Here is a 20,415-nt window from a genome sequence, read left to right as displayed (position 1 = left end):
TCTTCATGGACTCATTCTTCTTCCTTGCGGGATCTCAGGCAAGATGGCCATACCCTAGAAATCACTTCTATCTTTGCTTGCTGGTTGATCGCTCTATTGCTATGTCACGCTACCTACCACTTGCTATATCATGCCTCCCATATTTCCATGTCAAGCCTGTAACCCACCTTCCTAGCAAACCGTTGTTTGCCTATGTTACCGCTTTTGCTCAGCCCCTCTTATAGCGTTGCTAGTTGCAGGTGAAGTTGAAGTTTGTTCCATGTTGAACATGGATATGTTGGGATATCACAATATATCTTATTTTAATTAATGCATCTATATACTTGGTAAAGGGTGGAAGGCTCAGCCTTATGCCTGGTGTTTTGTTCCACTCTTGCCACCCTAGTTTCCGTCATACCGGTGTTATGTTCCTTGATTTTGCGTTCCTTGCGCGGTTGGGTGTTATGGGAACCCCTTGACAGTTCGCTTTGAATAAAACTCCTCCAGCAAGGCCCAACCTTGGTTTTAACTTTTGCCACCTAAGCCTTTTCCCTTGGGTTCTGTAGACTCAAGGGTCATCTTTATTTTAAACCCCCGGGCCAGTGCTCCTCTGAGTGTTGGTCCAAACTAGAGCACCGTGCGGGACCGTCCCTTGGCAACTTGGGTTATGTTGGTACCTGTACGCTTAGCTTATCCGGTGTGCCCTGAGAACGAGATATGTGCAGCTCCTATCAGGATTTGTCGGCACAGCGGGTGGTCTTGCTGGTCTTGTTTTACCATTGTCGAAATGTCTTGTAATCGGGATTCCGAGACTGATCGGGTCTTCCCGGGAGAAGGAATATCCTTCATTGACCGTGAGAGCTTGTGATGGGCTAAGTTGGGACACCCCTGCAAGGTTTAAACTTTCGAAGACGTGCCTGCGGTTATGTGGCAGATGGGAATTTGTTAATATCCTATTGTAGATAACTTGACACTTGACTTAATTAAAATGCATCAACCGCGTGTGTTGCCGTGATGGTCTCTTTTCGGCGGAGTCCGGGAAGTGAACACGGTCTTGTGTTATGCTTGAACGTAAGTAGTTTCAGGGTCACTTCTTGATTGCTTCTAACTTCACGACCGTTGCGTTGCTTCTCTTCTCGCTCTCATTTGCGTATGTTAACCACCATATATGCTTAGTGCTTGTTGCAGCTCCACCTCATTACCCTATCCTACCCATAAGCTTAAATAGTCTTGATCTTGCGGGTGTAAGATTGCTGAGTCCTCATGACTCACAGATACTTCCAAACAGTTGCAGGTGCCGATGATACCAGTGCAGGTGACGCAACCCAGCTCAAGTGGGAGCTCGATGAAGATCTTGATCGTTGTTTTTTTTCATTTCCTATTGATCAATAGTGGAGCCCAGTTGGGACGATTGGGGATCTAGCATTTGGGGTTGTCTTCTTTTATTTTGGTTCCATAGGCGGACCTTGATTGTATTCTGGATGATGTATGTTTAACTTATTGTTTGTGTGAAGTGGCGATTGTAAGCCAACTCTTTATCCCATTCTTATTTGGTACATGGGATTGTGTGAAGATTACCCCACTTGCGACTAAACCACCATGCGGTTATGCCTCTAAGTCGTGCCTCGACACGTGGGAGATATAGCCGAATTGTGGGTGTTACAAGTCTCTTCCCAGAGATGATGGAGAGCGGGACACCTCCTCCAACATCCTCGCCCAACAAGGCGGATGACTCTGAAGTGTCATTGCGGAGGGTCCCTTTTGACCAACAAGTTACGCAGGGGACAGAAGAGGCAGTACCCGAAGGTGGTGCACCGACCATCCGGGATTCCGGGGTTGATGATAACAGAGGTCCCGGACTGACTAGTTCGCAGCCGACAGTGATTCTGGAGACGGGTGAACAGATTCCTTCAAAGGATGATTGTGCTCCTGGAGCAGCTTCGGGAAACCCGGAGACTCCGAATATATTGCGGGACATGTTGCGGAAAGTATCTATCTCAGGGGAACAACGTACCTTGATGGGTACAGTGATTGAGAAGGTTTCGTCCGCGAAGAGCGGATTAAATGAAGCCTTCATAAGCCTACTGAAGGGCTTCGAGGTTTGTGACATAATGTTTTCAGCTATGTTTCATTTGCAAAGATGCGCCTGTGTATAGGTAGTAGCCCCTGATACTCGGGTTGGCTTCCACTGGCACTACAGGAATCAGCTACTTTGTCGTCCGCCATGGCGGGCAGCAAAGGCATGCCTTGCGAACGGCAAAGCCTTTGCTGTCAGCCAGCAGACGGCAAAACGTCCGGCTGAACGAGCTATGGCAAAGGGCACTTTGCCGTCTGCTAGCGGACAGCAAAGCTGGCAGACGGCAAAGGCCTGCAACAAGTTTAATTCTGTTTTTTCTTATATCAATTCATTTTCACAAAATCAAACACAGATATAGCATATCCAACACATATTACCAATAGTCGTGAACACATATATATCCAACACATATCCAACGCATGTTACCAATAGTAGGAAGTTTCATCCATACATATACATAGTTTCATCAATAGGTAGCAAGTTTCACAAAGTCAAAACAAACACTAAAGACAAGCACTCCATATCTAAAATTACAAGAAATGACCTAAAACTAAATATCTATTTTCCTACAAACTATCTGATTACTAAAATCTTCTCTGGATCTTCTTCTTTTCTTCCAACCTGCATAACAAAAACACTAAGAAAGAGAGAATGGGTTAGGAGTAGAAACGTAGCATTTCACTTGGTGAAATGCAATGCTGTAGGAGCCAGCACTTGAGATCAAGACAATCTTAAATTAGTGTAAAGTTATCACCTTTTAACTCAGCATTTGTCTGCACGGCGTATCCACAAGAAAAAAATAGTGTAGGGCTTTTAGAGCAGAATTATATCAGAAACAATTAGCATACCATCACACTGATAAGAACCGCCAGCATGGCTGTTTTTTACCACTTACCACTGAGCATTTGAGACAAATTGAAGATTCCGTGTATATGCAATACAGAGACCCCTAAGACAAAAGCTCACGGTTTCATTAAATTGCTCGTGCATGAATGGTTGGAAAACAGCAAGGCACAGACAACCATATATATGCTAGAAGTAGGCATCAGCCATTAGGTCCTGTAGCTAAAAGGTGCAGGATGCAGAGAAACAGCTACGGGTTTCCTTGTTATGGTATGTTACTTATTACTAATAGGTTTTTGTAGGAGTAGTACTGTACAATTCCTTTTGCTTTCTATTAGGGAGAATCCGTTTCTGTTTCAAACCATGCATGATTCCTTTCATTTGGCAATGCGTTATTTTACATGGGGGCACTGCCTGCTGAAGACTACTGTAACCATGTCGCCAGCTGCAGGACCACCTGATTTTTCTTTAATCTTAGTTCTTGTTTCCACGGGGATTCGAGTGCTGTCTTGCCTATTTCCCAAGTCAAAGCCTATAGTGTGTATTTAGTATTGGACGCGACTAACATCCAGCCAGTCGGACGTTAAGCATCAGATTCAGACGATAGATCCTAGCGTAACTAAATCACTTGTCTAACAAGCACATGTGCATGCAGTCCGCGTCCAGAGCATGCAGCCAACTCATGCAGCATCTTGCCATCCATGCAAACCGTTGGTTAAATGTGCCTTATGAAAACAGGATGATGTCATCAAAAGATTCTCTTTATTCCGAAACTTCAAAATATTTTTTAGCTTAAACAGTTGGTCAGATTGAAAACCGCTTTGACATAAGAAAATCGTCACGACGAGACCTTCGAAACTAGATCCCATGTTGATATATTCCGACAACTTTTTTTTCGGGGCAAAAGTTATCAAGCTCAGGCAAGTAAGTTGTCACGTCTATGGTACATAAATTACCGTCTTGTTTATATAGAAATTATCGGGGTATAAAAATGGTCAACCAACCTTCTCTCAACGTGCAAATGAAATAGACATAATAGTTGATGTCATCATAGATTCCTCATATTTCAAAACTCCAACATGTTTTATAGCTCAAACCATTTGTCTGATCTAAAATATATTTGACATAAAAGTTTTGTCGCAACTAGACCTTCGAAACTAGATCCCATATTGATATGTTCCAACAAATTTTTTTGGCTCAAAAGTTACCACTTCTGGTCTAAGTAAGTTATCATGCATGTGCTACATATGTTATCATGTTGTTTACAGAGATATTACCAGGGCATAAACCTGGTTTCTCTAACCTTCTTATCAAGTCAGGTTAAAGTCACCGTAAGTTATCACGTATACATGTGTATAGTACGAAACCACAAAAGTTATCGGGGATATGTTTTTAAACAACCCCCTCGCCACAGTTATCATGACCAAGGAACATAAAGTTACCATATCTGCGATGTGTGAGTTACCATGTTGTTCACACAAAAGTAACCAAGAGATATTTCATCAACCCCTCCCCTCCCCATGTCAATGTTATTAGGACCTAGGCACATAGGTTATCAGGTCTGTGATGTGTGAGTTACCATGCTATTCACAGAAAAGTTACCAGGGGATATTTCATCAGCCACCCCAGCCCATAGACCCCCCCCCCCCCGCGCACGCGCGCCAAAGTTACCAGCACCGGGGTACATAAGTTATCAGGTTAGCGACAACCATGCTATTTCATCAACCCCTCCCCCTCCATATGCCAAAGTTATCCGAACCGACGCACATAAGTTATCAGATCTGCGATGTGTGAGTTACCATATTATTCACAGAAATGTTACCGGGGGTATATTTCATCAAGTCAGTATGTCAATTATCATTGTGCATATATTACCATGCGTTCTACACAGAAGTTATCATGGGTGTATAATCAACAATTTTAACCCTGTGCAAAAAATAGTTACCGCAGCTCAAACCGTCTGTTCGTTTTAAAATCCATTTTTCACAAACAAAAAATCCATCTCGGCGAGACCTTCGAAACTAGATCTCATGTTAGCATGTTTGACAACTTTTTTTCTCGGTCAAAAGTTATCATACATGAGCTAAGTAAGTTATCAACTCTATTATTCATATATTACCATGTTATTTACACATATATTACCGGAGTATATTTTCGACAACTTTTTACGGGTCAAAGTTACCGTGATGTTTGTACTATCATGTCTAGGATCCTGTATTAACATGTTATTTACATAGATGTTACCAGAGTATATTATTAGTAACTTTTCCGCGGATCAATGTTATCATGGTGTTTCTACCTAAGTTATTATGTTCTGGGCGTATATTATCACGCTATTTACACAGAAGTTATCAGTGCTATGTTTTCAACTATTTTTTCACGGTCAAATTTACCGTGTGTTTGTACCTAAGTTATCAAGTCTAGGAACCTATATTATCATACTATTTACACAAATGACAGTGCTAACGTCCGATCGTTCCGTTTCTAATCAACATAACCGAACGACGCGGTTCCTGCTATTTCATTCCATCATAGCACGAGTGAACTTAGTTTAAATGATTTAAGTATGCATGCATACAGATGAGACAAAATAGCTGACATCAGCCATGATTCAATGGGTTAAAAAACTTTCTCCCCGGGTTAAAACTTAGGGCATCTCCAGCCGTTGGCCCCCCAGGACGCATAAAAATCGCCCCTAGGGGCAAGCCGGCGATACAACCGGCGCTGGGGGCGGTTTTGCGCCCAGTCGTCGTCCCCAGCTCGCCCCCAGGCGCCGAAATTGGCCCACTTTGCAGCCCAATTTCGGCGAATAAAGGGCCCATATGGGCAAGAATAGGCCCATATTCGGCGTGGTTTCGCCGTGTCTCGGCGTTCAATTATCAACACAATTATTTCTTATCACATATTTCATCACAAAAAAATCAAATACTTCAACAAAATAGTACAACAACAAATAGTTCAATACAAATTATATAGTTCAACAAATAAAAACTCGTATTTCATCACACGGCGTCCCCCTTGAGCCTCCATAGGTGCTCAATCAGATCTTTCTGCAGTTGATGATGCACCTATGGGTCTCGAATCTCCTGACGCATACTGAGATAGGCAGTCCAAGTTGCCGGTAGATGGTGATCAACTTCGGCTAGAGGACCCTGCCTGTAGTATGGTTCAGTGTCAAACACTGGGTCTTCTTGCTCGCTCTCGATGATCATGTTGTGCAAGATGACACAGCAAGTCATAATCTCCCACAGTTGATCTTTGGACCAGGTCTGAGCGGGGTACCGAACAACAGCGAATCGAGATTGGGGCACACCAAATGCCCGCTCGACATCCTTCCTGCAAGCCTCCTGAACTTTCACAAACCAGGCGTTCTTGCCTCCTGCCACAGGGTTTGAGATCGTCTTCACAAATGTCGACCATCTCGGACAGATGCCATCTGCTAGGTAGTATCCCTTGTTGTATTGGTGCCCATTGATCTCGAAGTTCACCGGAGGAGAATGGCCCTCAACGAGCTTGGCAAAAACAGGAGAGCACTGCAGCACGTTGATGTCATTGTGAGTTCCTGGCATACCAAAGAAGGAGTGCCAAATCCAGAGGTCCTGTGTGGCTACCGCCTCAAGCACCACACTGCAACCGCCTTTGGAGCCTTTGTACATCCCCTGCCAACCAAATGGGCAATTCTTCCATTTTCAATGCATGTAGTCGATGCTTCCAAGCATTCCAGGAAATCCTCTTACTGCATTCTGGGCTAGGATCCGAGCAGTGTCTTCCGCATTTGGTGTTCTCAAGTATTGTGGCCCAAACACTGCCACCACTGCCCGACAGAACTTGTAGAAACACTCTATGCTGGTGGACTCGGCCATGCGCCCATAGTCGTCGAATGAATCACTGGGAGCTCCATATGCAAGCATCCTCATCGTGTCATGCACTTCTGGATGAAGGTGAATCCAAGAGCGCCAGTGCAATCCATCTTGCACTTGAAGTAGTTGTCGAACTTCCGGATGAAATTCACAATCCTGAGGAAGAGCTTTCGGCTCATCCGATAACGGCGCCGAAATGTTTTCTCGCCATGAAGTGGAGCATTCAGAATGGGAATGGGCCGACCCGGCCCTGGCCCCGGCCCCGGCCCCGTGGCCCCAAGGTCAAAATGTGAGGCCACGGGCCGGCCCATTTCATCAGAATTTTGTGGCCCCATTGACCCATTGGGTACATGAGGCCGACCCAGAATTTAGCAAATGTTTCTAAAATGGCAAGATCATGAGATTACATGTTTCAAAGAGCATCAAGCAAAAGACCTCAATCCAACAGATTCGAACAAGACCAAAAGATTACAAGTTTCAAAGAACGTCAAGCTAATGACCTCAATCCAACAGACTCATACAAGATCAAAATATTACAAGTTCAACATGCTAATCTTTTCACATCCAGTAGGTTATAGAGAAAGCTGACATATCTTTGCTTCACCATCTGCTTGAGCTTTAACATCAATTGCTCCAACAAGCATCAGTCCTCGATATCTGTATTTGCAAAGAAATGTTACAAGAGTAATTCTGTGCACATCAACTAAATAGTATATTTATCCAAAAAAAAACTAAATAATATATTTATGAACAGAGGAATATTCTTAGTAGCAAAGGCGTGTTCCAGAAAACCAATTCATGATCAGGTTTGCAAGAAAATACACTTCTAAATATCCATTATACACTACCCGTCATCCACTCCGCAACATATTCTAATCAAGTTACTGTAGTTAGCAATGCATATTTTTAATATAGTTTGGCGATTAAAAAAATGAATCTAAACTACACATTCATATCTGAGAGAAAAAAGAAATATATATTAGAGATCAACTATAATTTGGGGAAACCAAAAATAAAAGCACTAGTTCTGTGTGTAAAACACTCTATATACTCATCTACATGTTTGGGTTGCATCTTGCAAATAGTTCCCTAGAACAAACTGTAGATATGAAATCCCTAAATAAAAAGCAGACTTCATACTAAGTGTACTTTCATATACATGGCACTATATACATCAGAAGGTTTCTCATACCTTGTAAGTCCATTATAATATCATGAACTGAAGCCAAGCTACGTTGAGTATTAGCTGCAGAAAAAAAAAGAAACTTGTAAACTTGAAGCATTAATAAGAAACAAAGAAGAAACTTGTGTCGTATGGCTTTACCGTTGGCCCTTATCCAATCTTGTAAACAAACAAGAGCTTCAAGTGTCGTTGCGGTCATTCAACTTCGAAAATCTGATAGGACTCTCTTCCCTGTGCTGAAGGCGGACTCGGATGCCACCGCAGAGGAAGGAGCCGCCAAGATATCAGCTGCCATGCGACTCAGCGTTGGGTATTCACCGGAGTTCGTCTGCCACCATGTAAGGATATTGAATTGATCACTTCGACGGATGGGTACCTTTGACAAGTACGAATCAAGTTCGGTAGAATCCAAATTTGTTGATCGAGCAGTGAGGGTGACATGTTGGTCCCAATCAGCCATAGGATCTTCACCACTTGCAGCCATGTCATCTTTTCACCTCCTTGTGACATGGGATCTGAACCATTGTCATTCAATTGGAGGTATTCCTTGAACAATCCTTGGAACACATTTTTTATTTTAGCAATCATTGCTGCAGCTTCGTTCCCAAACTCTAGGCCAAATCGGAACTCAATATATTTCAACTTGAATTGTGGGTCCAAAATCACTGGAATACAAAGGCTCAACCATGTCTTCTTCCAATACCTTCTAAATTTTCTATTCATATATTTGACCATTGTGCCCATCTTAGAATCCTCTTCATAATGTTGTTGCTCTAAGGTCAGCTTCACTTTCCACATTTCATGGAAATACAAGTTAGCAGTTGGATATTTTGTGCCGGATATCACATTAGTGGCTTCATAAAATACCTTCAGTAGCCTGCAAACATCTTCAGCATTTTCCCAATCCTCAAAAGATGGCTTGAAGGTATATTGTTTATCTTGAATGGCCAAAGAGTCAAACACTCCACGATACTCTTTTGCTATATCAATCATCATGTAGGTTGAGTTCCAGCGAGTTGGAACATCAAGACTTGGAGTTCTCCCACATGATACACCATGTTGCTCAACAATTTCTTGAAATTTTTCCTTTCGACTTGGTGAGCTTTGAATATATTTCACAGTTTCACGTATCATGTTGATCACTGGACCAAGGAAGTTCAATCCTGCTTGACATATCAGATTTATGATATGGGCGCCACAACGTTGGTGAAACAACTTGCCACCACCAGGTAACATCTTCTTAAGCAGGAGATGTGCCTTCAATAGCTTCATCATTGCACCATTGTTCGATGCATTGTCTAGCGTCACAGCAAAGAGATTATCTTCAATGTTCCACTTTCTTATGAAATTCACCATGACATTGAACATTGCAGCTCCTGTGTGCGGCGTCTCCATAGCTGCAAATTTCACTATCCTCTTCTGTTGCTTCCACTCCTCATCAATGAAGTGAGCTGTGATGCAAATGTACCCCAATGTCTGATTTGATGTCCATAGGTCCGTAGTCAAAGAAATCTTGGATTTGGAGTTTTGAAACATCCTTTGCAAAATTCTCTTCTCTTCCTTAAATGCTTTCATGCAGTCCTCCTTCACAGTTTTTCTGCATATCATCTTGAAGCTAGGATTTAGACTAGAGACAAATCTTCTAAATCCATCGTACTCCACCAATGAGAATGCCAATTCATGCAACACTATCATCCTCATCAGCTCTCGGCGTGCTAATGCCTGATTAAAGGTCCAAAGCCCCATTGCAACTCCATCAGGACTCACGATAGAAGCACTCAGCGGTCCAGAAACTCTAAGAACCTTCTTCCTTTCCCTGCATCTCTTCAAATGTTTGCGCAATGAACTTGTTCCATGTTTACGCTCAGCACAAATATTCCTTGCACAGTGTTTGCACTCAGCAGCTACAACAATGCCATCAACACGGATAGGCTCATATTCCTTCCACACTTTCGACAAAAACTTTCTTCCCGGTTCAGAAAACGATCCCATGTCAATGATCTCAACCTCTCCCTCTTCATCCACATTATCTCCCTCTTCTTCTTCATCATCATCATCTTCTTCTTCATCATCATCATCCTGATCTTCTTCTCCTTCCTCTTCTTCTTCATAGTCAACATCTTCTTCATCAGCCTCATCTTCTTCAAAATCAACCATACGAGTGTCTTGTGAACGTCCTGCTGAGCAAAGGGCACGAGTGTTAACATCACAATTACGAGTATCTTTTATTTTAGCAACCATTAATTTGCATCCCTAGAAAAAGAAAGATTAACAATACTCACCATGATAAGCTCTACAGATGTCTATCGAAGGAGACACCCCTGGGGGTGGTTGAGCCCTTCTCATTGTCGCACCGGATATCAACGATGAACCACCACTTTAGTATGCCTCATGGTCCCCTTCTTCCTCTTCCATTTTTCTGATCAAAGGGAAATATATGAGCATTAGAGAGCATTAACTTTCAAAATCAACAGCAGATGCATGCAGATAAGAAACCGGACAGTTTAGTTTACGGTCTAATCACTGTCGGCAAAGCATCCCATTGAGCAACACTACAGAACCAGTGAAGAAATCGCTGCCAGTAAAGCATCCCCTGAACTGACACTAAAAAATGCTGGACTTGTCGATGGATCAGCTACACTGATATGCATATACGCAAACTCAACCTGGCAGCTAGCCCAAGAAAAAGAAGTCACAGGACCCTATATCACATAAAAACTAAGCATTAACTACATCTTCTAACCACTGTTGCTTCGAATGCAGCACGCCCACAACACCTAGCTTGTCAGGCAACAAATTAGGAGAACACCACACCAAACGGCCATTCGAGGAATAGAAGAAACTCACAGTTGGACATATGCACTACTCCAGGAAGGTTTTTCGTGAGCATCATCAACATATGCACTACTCCATCCTATCAGCAGAGTAAAATTTGCCGATTCAACAAAAAAACAGAGTAAAATTGTTTCACAGGACAACTATTTCTGGTTTATTTAGTAACCAACAGCAGGAAGTAACACTAATTACTTTTCCTCGGATCAGAGGACCGAAAGGCTAAACTGCAGATAAACTGCTGCACAAAAAAGAAAGTGGCATGCTGCACAAAAAAGAAAACTGCTGCTGAATGCTAAACTGCAGCTACACAGGAGCTCAACTGAAGCACTATTTCTTCTTGAGAACAATCAAACAAGTCCCATGCTGAACAATCAAACAGTCTATTTTTGAGTGTTGACTATTTCTTCCAAGCTCCAACTACTGAAACAATTGCAGACAACGCAGAGAGTGCCAGCAAGACCAAGAACCTAAACTAGACCAGTAATTGCAGCTGCGCTGGGACAGGGAGGAAGCCGGCAAGAGTCTCACCTGCGTGATGATGACGATGAGGACGGCGACCGGAATGGCGAGGTAGATGGTGGACGGGACCGCAGGTCAGCAAGCTCGACGGCGACCAAGACGACGAACGAGATGCGGGAGGAACGCCGGCGGCAGCAGGGCAGCAAAGATGTTCAAGGGCAGCCATCGGCGAAGTAGTCGGAGTAGAGCATGCAGTAGCCTTCGAGACGATGCTGGTTCTTTACTTTCACCCGCCCCGGCGCCGAGCCACCTCGCCGCGGCTTTTCATTGCTCGCCAGCAGCTGGGCAAGGGCGGCGAGCACCATGAGATGCTCTTCTTCCTGGACGTCGGCCACGGCTTCCTCCTCCAGCAGCGCGGCGAGCTCTTCCTCCTCATCCGAGTCCATCGCCGAGATAGGAAAAACGCCGAACACCTTGCTAAACCGCGCCTCCACGGCTGGAAACGGCGGTCGGAAACGCCCAGCTGTTGTGGGAGGGGCTGCCGCGGCGAAGCGCTGTTATTTTTCGGCGGGGAATGGCTATCTAGCGGAGTAGGGCGGCGGCCGTCGCCGGGATATAGCTAGTGGTGGCCGAGGGCGCGGGGGGTGCGAGGCGAGTCGGGGGAAGAAAACCTTGACTTTTCCCCTGTCGGTGTGGGCCAGGCGTGCTTTTTCCTAGCGCCGGAGCCCCCAACTGCTCCCCAGCACGCCGGGTTCGGCCTGTGACCGCCGGGCGGAAAAAAGGTCCGAACCAGCGATTTTCGGCGTCCTGGAGGCGCGACTGGGCCGTTTTTTCGGCGCCGGCGCCGAAAAAGTGGCCTAGGGGGGCCTGTTGGGGGCGCGGCTGGAGATGCTCTTAGAGCAACTCCAACGGGGTGACCCATTTCGTCTGCGGGCGTCCGTTTGGGTCGGCGCGGACACAAAAGTCGGCCCAACGCGCCGTCCCAAACGGACGCGCGCCCGCTTTTCGTCCGCGGGTAACCCATTTCCAGTCCATTTTTGAGCCGGATTTGCATCGGCACGGACACGAGACGGACGCGCGTGTGCGCTCGCCTTCTCCTCCCCCCATCCAATAGCAAACTCTCGCCCGCCTCCTTCGTCGCCCACACCTCCGCCCATTTTTTCCAATGACTCTGTCAGCCGCCGGTGCCACATCAGATTTTTTGTCTCCGTAGAAGACTTAGCACCTGTACGAGGTGGAGCATTGGGAGGAGCCTAGTAAACCAAATTGCTCTTGCATCGACATTAGTGAGATCAGCTGGCGGTAATAAATGTGCATGTTTAGCCCATTGCCTAACTCCCCTCCCCGCATATAACATTTCTCTCCTTCTCCATTAAATGAGCTTGTCTCTATAAAAAATGGTATCTGCCTATATAGTACTAGTACATGTGAACAGTGTACCTACTAGCTAGCTAGTAGTACTAGCCATGCATGCTGCCAGCTGCTGCTGCATGTTAGACTAGCCATAGTGGGTAGTAACTTAGCAGTAACATAGATTCCAACTCAGCAGATTTGCATACGTGGCAATGATTTAATGAGGAGAGAGAGTATAGCAGTAACATAGCTGGTTACCGTAACTTCGCGCTTGGTCCCACAATTTTTTAATGCAAATCGATCCACTGCGGCGTCCCCATCACGAAGGAAAATTCCCCACCGCTCCATCCTCTTCCTCCCTGCCGCCTCCATCCTCTCCCTCCCTGCCGCCTCCATCTCCCTCGCCCCGCTCTCCGTCTTGCCGCACGGCGGCAGCACTGGCCGGCGACGCGAGTCCACCTGAATCATGGCCAAGTCTGGTGCCCGTAAGGAGGCGGCACCAGTCCGGTCATCGGCGACCTCTCCGTCGCAGCAGCACATCCCCGGCACCCCGGCAAGCTCGTGCGCCAACCGCTGGCCACAGCAACTCTTCTACCCCGGCGCTCCGACGAGCTCGTCCGCCAGCCCCTCCACACCACCGTACATGTACGTCCCTCTCATGGAATCCTCTACTGCAAACCCTACATGGTATAAATTTCTGCTTTTAATTCAATCTTCGCCAATTGCAATTCCTTTAGCTCGAATACCTGATTCAGCGTGTGTAGATCTTCAGGGAATTTCTGTACTGCCAAGTCTTTACTCACATCTAAGTCTGAATTTCTAAGTCTGATTTAGCGTGTGTAGGTGTGGCCTGAATTACCAAAACCGTGACCTTCAGTTGACATCCTTTTGCTTTTGCTTTCTTCATTGAACAAGTGATATCACATCGAGACACTAGTTAGGACATGCTTTTTGAACAAAGGATTGATTATGCTTCATATATAGCAGAAACAGTAGGATTATCCTACTGCAGTTTTATTAAGATAAGTATTTACAAGTTAGACTTTGGTAGAAAGAGGAATAAGTTATGTACCTGACCAAATACAATCATTTCGAACAGTCCAAATACTCCAGGTCACCAAAATAGATGTGTTCTGTGTTAAGTCTATCTCTTACAGTAGCCTAAAAAATATCTTGTTTAAGTCTGTTTCTGACCAAATCCAATTGCATACCTCATGAATTTGTTTAGTGCGCTTGATAATTTAATATTTACAATACTTCTGTTAGAGAGATGAGGTGTTGTACAAAATTTCATTGCTACTGTACTATGCTCATGACTTCTGATATTTGTAACAGGAGGCCAATGTACACCCCTGCACCTGAAGACTTGCTAAGTTTTGGACAATTCCCTCCAATGCATAATTATAATTTTCAACCTCCGCAAGTGCAGCATCCTGTACAAGGGCACCCAAATATGGATACCAATCAACCGGCTGATGGTTCCGATGATGAAGCTGAAGCAAGTATCATTGATCCTTCCTCCCTCTACACACTAGATCACTACCTTGTCCAGATGGACATGTTAGACTCATTCGCCAAGGAGATCGCAATGGAAGTGAAGGAAAGCCTTGACACTCAAGGAAGATCAAGCAGAAGTGGTCCGAGGATTTACGTGAACAGGCCATGTGAAGAAGCTGCTGAGCAATTGGTACGCGACTATTTCTGTGATGATCCTACCTACAAGAAGAAGGTATTTCGTAGAAGATTTCAGATGAGAAGGCCCCTTTCCGAGCGTATCGTACATGCACTAGGAAAGTGGTCTCCAGAGTTCACGCAAAGGAAAGATGCTCTTGACCGTGATGGACTATCTCCATTGCAGAAATGCACATCAGCTATTCGCCAATTGGCATATGGTACTCCCGCTGACGCTCTCGATGAGTACCTGAAGATTGCCGAGTGCTTAAAGCTGTTCGTCAAAGGCGTGATTCATATATTTGGTGATGAGTATATGCGAAAACCCAATGTCAACGATGTGCAGCGCTTACTTGATATTGGAGAGAGTCATGGGTTTCCTGGCATGTTAGGAAGCCTCGACTGTATGCACTGGCATTGGGACAAATGTCCCATGGGGTGGAAGGGACAATTCACCAGTGGGTATAAAGGCGTCCCTACTCTTATTCTAGAGGCGGTTGCTTCTCAAGATCTTTGGATATGGCATGCATTTTTTGGTGTTGCTGGATCCAACAATGACATCAACGTGCTTAATCAATCGACGTTGTTCCTTGAGCAACTGAAAGGGCAAGCTCCTCAAATGAACTATAATGTCAACGAGAAGGAATATCAACTTGGTTATTACCTTGTAGATGGAATATACCCAGAGTGGGCAGCATTCGTGAAGTCGATACCGATGGCTCAAACGGAAAAACAAAGGCTGTTTGCTAAACATCAAGAAGGTGCAAGGAAGGATGTGGAACGTGCATTTGGTGTGCTCCAGACGCGATGGTCTATTTTACGGCGCCCGGCACGTTTATATGACCGGGGCGATCTCCATCATATTATGTTAGCCTGCATCATTCTACACAACATGATAGTTGAGGATGAAAAAGAAGAGGCGGGGAATATGCTTGATTTGAATGAGGAAGCAGGCTCATCAATTGTTTTCCCATCAGTATTTACTCATGGTGACATGCCAATATTTGTCGAGGTACTTCAAAGAGATGCTAGAATTCATAATCGTCCGATGCATAAGGCTCTAAAAAAATGATTTGATTGAGCATATATGGAGAAAGTTTGGGCGGCGATAGATTATATTCGAGACTTGATCCATGTTGGCACTTATTATTGAGTAACATAGAGCATAAGGCTCTAAACATGTTTTATATATTTTAATTATATTATATTGCCACTTATTATTTATTATGGGTCCGTTCGAATTTGTGTTCTTGTATTTATATATGGGTACTGGCAAACAAAATTTCATATTGATACATGCCACATATAGATCACAAAGTTGAAGTACTAGTATAGATCCCACAAAACAATAAATGAAAATCTCAAGTTACTACCTCTATGTTACTACCCACTATAGAGGTAGTAACATAGACTAATAACATATGCATGTTACTACTCTATGTTACTACCCACTATGGCTAGTCTTATGCCGCTGCTCCTCTTTTTCTACTACACACTGGTAACGTGTAGCATCGGTAGATTTATTCACATGGAGAGAGAGGGGGATGGATAAGGACAACACGTAGAAGCGGGCAGGCAGACAGCGACATGGTGGGGTAGGACCGCCGCCCGATCGGGATCCAACGTCGTATGATTTCGTTCGGATCTGTTGCAAACGGACAGTCGGCAGGAAAATAGCTTTTGCCTTTAGTATTTACGACTACAGGGTGAAACCAGCCTATTAGTAAGCCGAATGAACTGAGGCCATTTTCCTAAACCTGAATATAAACAAAGGTGGGGAACACAAACAGAGGTTGGTGAAACCGCCTCGGTCCCAATGAGATAAGACGACGTACCGTCGAGGAGAAATTCCAAAGGGTGAACCGAAGCAGCGTGAACACTAGCACCACTCGTTGATCCTTGTGGTGCTTTTCTAGTTGAAGAATCTGCATCAGGCAATCACGTGAGTCTGCTGCCATACTAAAGGCAAAATTCATCAGCAAAGGCAGCGACCAGCAAGCAAAGCCTAGTGACAGATTGGATGATTAATAGAGAGAAACATTTTCTTCATCAGCCAAGAAAACAGAACAAGAAACATTTGTCAACCAAGTTCAGAGAAACAGAGTATGTTCATATTCTTGCAAAAAGGATGCTATAAATTATCAAGGCTACCTATCAGCATCACCGATGATCGCTAGATTTTTTTACCCATGATCGCTAGTTGAATATATCAGGGCAATATTTGTACAAACTCGTGGAAAGCTACAGCAAACAACATCACTGAAATTTACAAGAGTTTTTCTATTTCCAACTGATTCGGGAGGAATCCGTACTTGGCACTGTCTAACCAAGTACTCTTAGGTCCCACTTTGAATCGGTGTAAATGTGTACTCCCTCCGTTCCAAAATAGGTGATATGACAATACCAGCCGCAACTGATTTTCACCCAGAAGGAAAATGACCGGCCGAGGCTTATAACTTAAACCGACCAATAGTGTAAATAAGGATACAATTGTAAACATTACAGGCCTAATATGGTGAACCAACCATATGGAACAAGCCTACCCGCTGTCTAGCTAAAATTTAAAGAAAAAAGTGCCTAGCAAGCACGCGGATAAGAAGGAAATGTAGCTTATTATCTGCATTAAACTATGAACTTTCCTAGTAAAAAATAAAATACGTCAAAGGCAAGATGTCAGCGGCAAATCTACGGAAAGTAGTAGAATTTTACGGCGATTTAGTACCTCTTTTCTCAGGGAGTTTTGTGCGCCCCTCCCGGGATGTACCTCCTTACTCAAATCGCTCTTCACCTTAGCCTTCAAACCTTCCTGGTAAACAGAAGCAGCACAGGGTCGCTCAAAATCAAAGAAACTGCTGAAACACTAGCAGCAGCGGCGCCGCTTTCGTGGGTGCCCCAACTCGGAACGCAGTCGGCGGCGGCGGTCGCAGCAGCGGTGCAGAATCCGGGGCGAGCATGGGCTTGGCCGGCGCTGCTCCGGCGAGGGGCGTCACTCCGGCGAGGAGGAGGCCCGTGCGGCGAGGAGGAGGCCGGATCCGGAGTGGCCGAACCTCCCGGGGCGGCGGCGGCGAAGCGGGGACGCGGGCGGGGAGCAGAGGAGCTCGGTGCTCGGCTCCCATGGCAGCGGCGGATCTCGAGGTCGGGGCGACCGGCGACGAGGCTTCCGCGGCGAGGCGGCGAGCTTGTGGGAGGTGGCGGGGCTCCTGGGGTCCGGTGAGGTGGCGGCGCGCACCGGCGGGCGGAGGCGAGGTGGCGCGGCGGCGCGGGGTCGAGGGAGGCGGGGTCGGGCGGCGCTCGGCTGTGGAGCAGGCATCGCCGGCCTTCTTGCCGGGGCAGGCGGCATCGACGGACACCCCGTACGCCTGCAGGGCCTGGAGCGAGGGAGAGGGAGAGACGAGCGGGAGAGAGAGAGAGGGGTGAGGCGGAGAGGAGAGGGGCGGAGAGACAGGGGATAGAGATAGAGGAGGTGTGGGGGCAACGGTTTACCCGGAAAAAAAAATAGCCCCACCTCTTTATCGTCTGTCAAAGATTATTTGCCATCTGAGGTGAGTTGGACCGTTGCAGTGTACTGGCATTCAGTGGACCCACCAACACCTTTTTGTCGTCCGCTGGCAGATGGCAAAACTTCTTTGTCGTCTGCCAGTTCTTTGTCGTCTGCTGTTTGGTAGCTGATGGCTGATGACCCACAAGTATAGGGGATCTATCGTAATCCTTTCGATAATTAAGAGTGTCGAACCCAACGAGGAGCAAAAAGAAATGATAAGCGGTTTTCAGCAAGGTATTTTCTGCAAGCACTGAAATTATAGGTAACAGATAGTTTTGTGATAAGATAATTTATAACGAGCAACAAGCAACAAAAATAAATAAAGTGCAGCAAGGTGGCCCAATCCTTCTTGTAGCAAAGGACAAGCCTGGAAAAATTCTTATATAAAGAAAAGCGCTCCCGAGGACACATGGGAATTATCGTCAAGCTAGGTTTCATCACGATCATATGATTCGCGTTCGGTGCTTTGATAATCTGATACGTGGGTGGACCGGTGCTTGAGTGCTGTCCTTACTTGGACAAACATCCCACTTATGATCAACCTCTATTGCAAGCATCCGCAACTACAACAAAAGTATTAATGTAAATCTAACCATAGCATGAAACATGTGGATCCAAATCAGCCCCTCACGAAGCAACGCATAAACTATGGTTTAAGCTTCTGTCACTCTAGCAACCCATCATCTACTTATTACTTCTCAATGCCTTCCTTTAGGCCCAAATAATGGTGAAGTGTCATGTAGTCGACGTTCACATAACACCACTAAAGGAGAGACAACATACATCTCATCAAAATATCGAATGAATACCAAATTCACATGACTACTAATAGCAAGACTTCTCTCATGTCCTCAAGACAAACGTAACTACTCACAAAGCATATTCATGTTTATAATCATAGGGGTATTAATATGTATATAGGATCTGAACATATCATCTTCCACCAAATAAACCAACTAGCATCAACTACAAGGAGTAATCAATACTACTAGCAACCCATAGGTACCAATCCCAGACTTAGAGACAAGAATTGAATACAAGAGATGAACTAGGGTTTGAGAGGAGATGGTGCTGGTGAACATGTTGATGGAGATTGACCCCCTCCCGATAAGAGGATTGTTGGTGATGACGATGGCGATGATTTCCCCTTCCCGGAGGGAAGTTTCCCCGGTAGAACAGATCCGCCATAGTCCTAGATTGGTTCCGCCACGGTTTCGCCTCGTGGCGGCGGAGTCTCGTCCCGAACGCTTGCTTATGATTTTTTTCCTCATCGAAAGACTCCATATAGCAGAAGATGGGTATCAGAGGGCCATTAGGGGGCCCATGAGGCAGGGGGCGTGCCTAGGGGGGTAGGGCGCGCCGCCACCCTCGTGGACAGGGTGTGGCTCCCTTTGAAACTTCTTGCGCTCAGTATTTTTTATATATTCTAAAAATGACTTCCGTGAAGTTTCAGGACTTTTGGAGCTATGCAGAATAGGTCTCTAATATTTGCTCCTTTTCCAGCCCAGAATCCCAGCTGCCGGCATTCTCCCTCTTTATGTAAAACTTGTAAAATAAGAGAGAATAGGTATAAGTATTGTGACATAATGTGTAATAACAACCCATAACGCAATAAATATCGATATAAAAGCATGATGCAAAATGGACGTATCAACTCCCCCAAGCTTAGACCTCGCTTGTCCTCAAGCGAAAGCCGAAATCGAAAAATATGTCCACATGTTTAGAGATAGAGGTGTCAATAAAAATAAAATATGGACATGAGGGCATCATGATCATTCTTAGAACAACAACTTATAGAATTCTTGTCATATGATCTCTTATGCTAGAGTAACAATTAAATCACAATTTCAAGTATGAATCATAAACTTCATTGAAAAGTAACAAACTATAATCTCAGTCATTGGAGCAATTGCAATTTATCATAACATAGGAAAGAGTCAATATAAGAGCTTTTCAGCAAGTCCACATACTCAACTATCATATAGTCTTTCGCAATTGCTAACACTCACGCAATACTTATGGGTATGGAGTTTTAATCGGACACAGAGAAAGATAGGGGCTTATAGTTTTGCCTCCCAACATTTTACCTCAAGGGTAATGTCAACAATAATAGTTCATGAAAACTCACATCCAATTAGCCATATATACCAGAATCTTTCCAACATGTTGTGCTTGCCAAAAGATAAAATGCAAAAAGGAAGGGTGAAGATCACCATGACTCTTATGCAAGGTAGGAGATAAAAGTAAAAGATAGGCCCTTCGCAGAGGGAAGCAGAGGTTGTCATGCGCTTTTATGGTTGGATGCACAAAATCTTAATGTGAAAGAACGTCACTTTATATTGCCACTTGTGATATGGACCTTTATTATGAAGTCCGTCACTTTCATTTCTTCCGTATCACACGATCGTATAAAGCTTATTTTCTCCCACACTAATAAGTCATACATATTTAGAAGGCAATTTTTATTACTTGCATAGATGACAACTTACTTGAGGGATCTTACTCAATCCATAGGTAGGTATGGTGGACTCTCATGGCAAAACTGGTTTAAGGGTGTTTGGAAGCACAAGTAGTATCACTACTTGGTGCAAAGAATTTGGCTAGCATGAGGGGG

At 44.8% G+C, this 20,415-nt stretch overlaps 1 protein-coding gene and 1 pseudogene across 5 annotated transcripts; one reads left to right on the top strand and one right to left on the bottom strand.

The window, feature by feature from the left end:
- Positions 1-6,645: 6,645 nt before the first annotated feature.
- Positions 6,646-17,746, bottom strand: LOC125513210 (zinc finger BED domain-containing protein RICESLEEPER 2). 5 transcript variants are annotated; one of them, XM_048678242.2, is made up of 7 exons: positions 16,983-17,746; positions 16,096-16,185; positions 10,790-10,856; positions 10,225-10,361; positions 8,084-10,122; positions 7,952-8,005; positions 6,646-7,416 (listed from the first exon to the last, which is right to left on the bottom strand). In XM_048678242.2, exons 4-5 carry the CDS (start codon positions 10,286-10,288, stop codon positions 8,243-8,245), a joined length of 1,944 nt encoding a protein of 647 aa, XP_048534199.2. In that variant the 5' UTR covers positions 10,289-10,361; positions 10,790-10,856; positions 16,096-16,185; positions 16,983-17,746; the 3' UTR covers positions 6,646-7,416; positions 7,952-8,005; positions 8,084-8,242. The 5 variants fall into 5 exon arrangements, with proteins under 5 accessions (XP_048534199.2, XP_087384184.1, XP_048534200.2 ...); XM_087528058.1 differs by lacking the exons at positions 16,096-16,185; positions 16,983-17,746 and adding an exon at positions 11,306-15,378; XM_048678241.2 differs by lacking the exon at positions 10,790-10,856 and having other exon boundaries at positions 6,651-7,416; positions 16,983-17,745.
- LOC125513211 (uncharacterized) lies at positions 13,932-15,551 on the top strand (annotated as a pseudogene).
- Positions 17,747-20,415: the final 2,669 nt, after the last annotated feature.

This window comes from Triticum urartu, chromosome 6A, assembly GCF_056163025.1.
Source record: "Triticum urartu cultivar PI428250 chromosome 6A, HENAU_Tu73, whole genome shotgun sequence".
Taxonomy (NCBI): Eukaryota; Viridiplantae; Streptophyta; class Magnoliopsida; order Poales; family Poaceae; genus Triticum; species Triticum urartu.
The sequence above is the reverse complement of the archived record's forward strand: the minus strand, read 5'-3'. Positions and strand labels throughout refer to the sequence as shown.

What these genes read in the sequence shown, in the direction of transcription:
- LOC125513210 (XM_048678242.2), bottom strand. Translation starts at nt 10,288, where the DNA reads ATGAGAAGGGCTCAACCACCCCCAGGGGTGTCTCCTTCGATAGACATC. An exon ending in CATCTGTAGAGCTTATCATG is followed by an intron (nt 10,123 to 10,224) that starts GTGAGTATTGTT and finishes CCCTTTGCTCAG; the next exon opens with CAGGACGTTCACAAGACACT.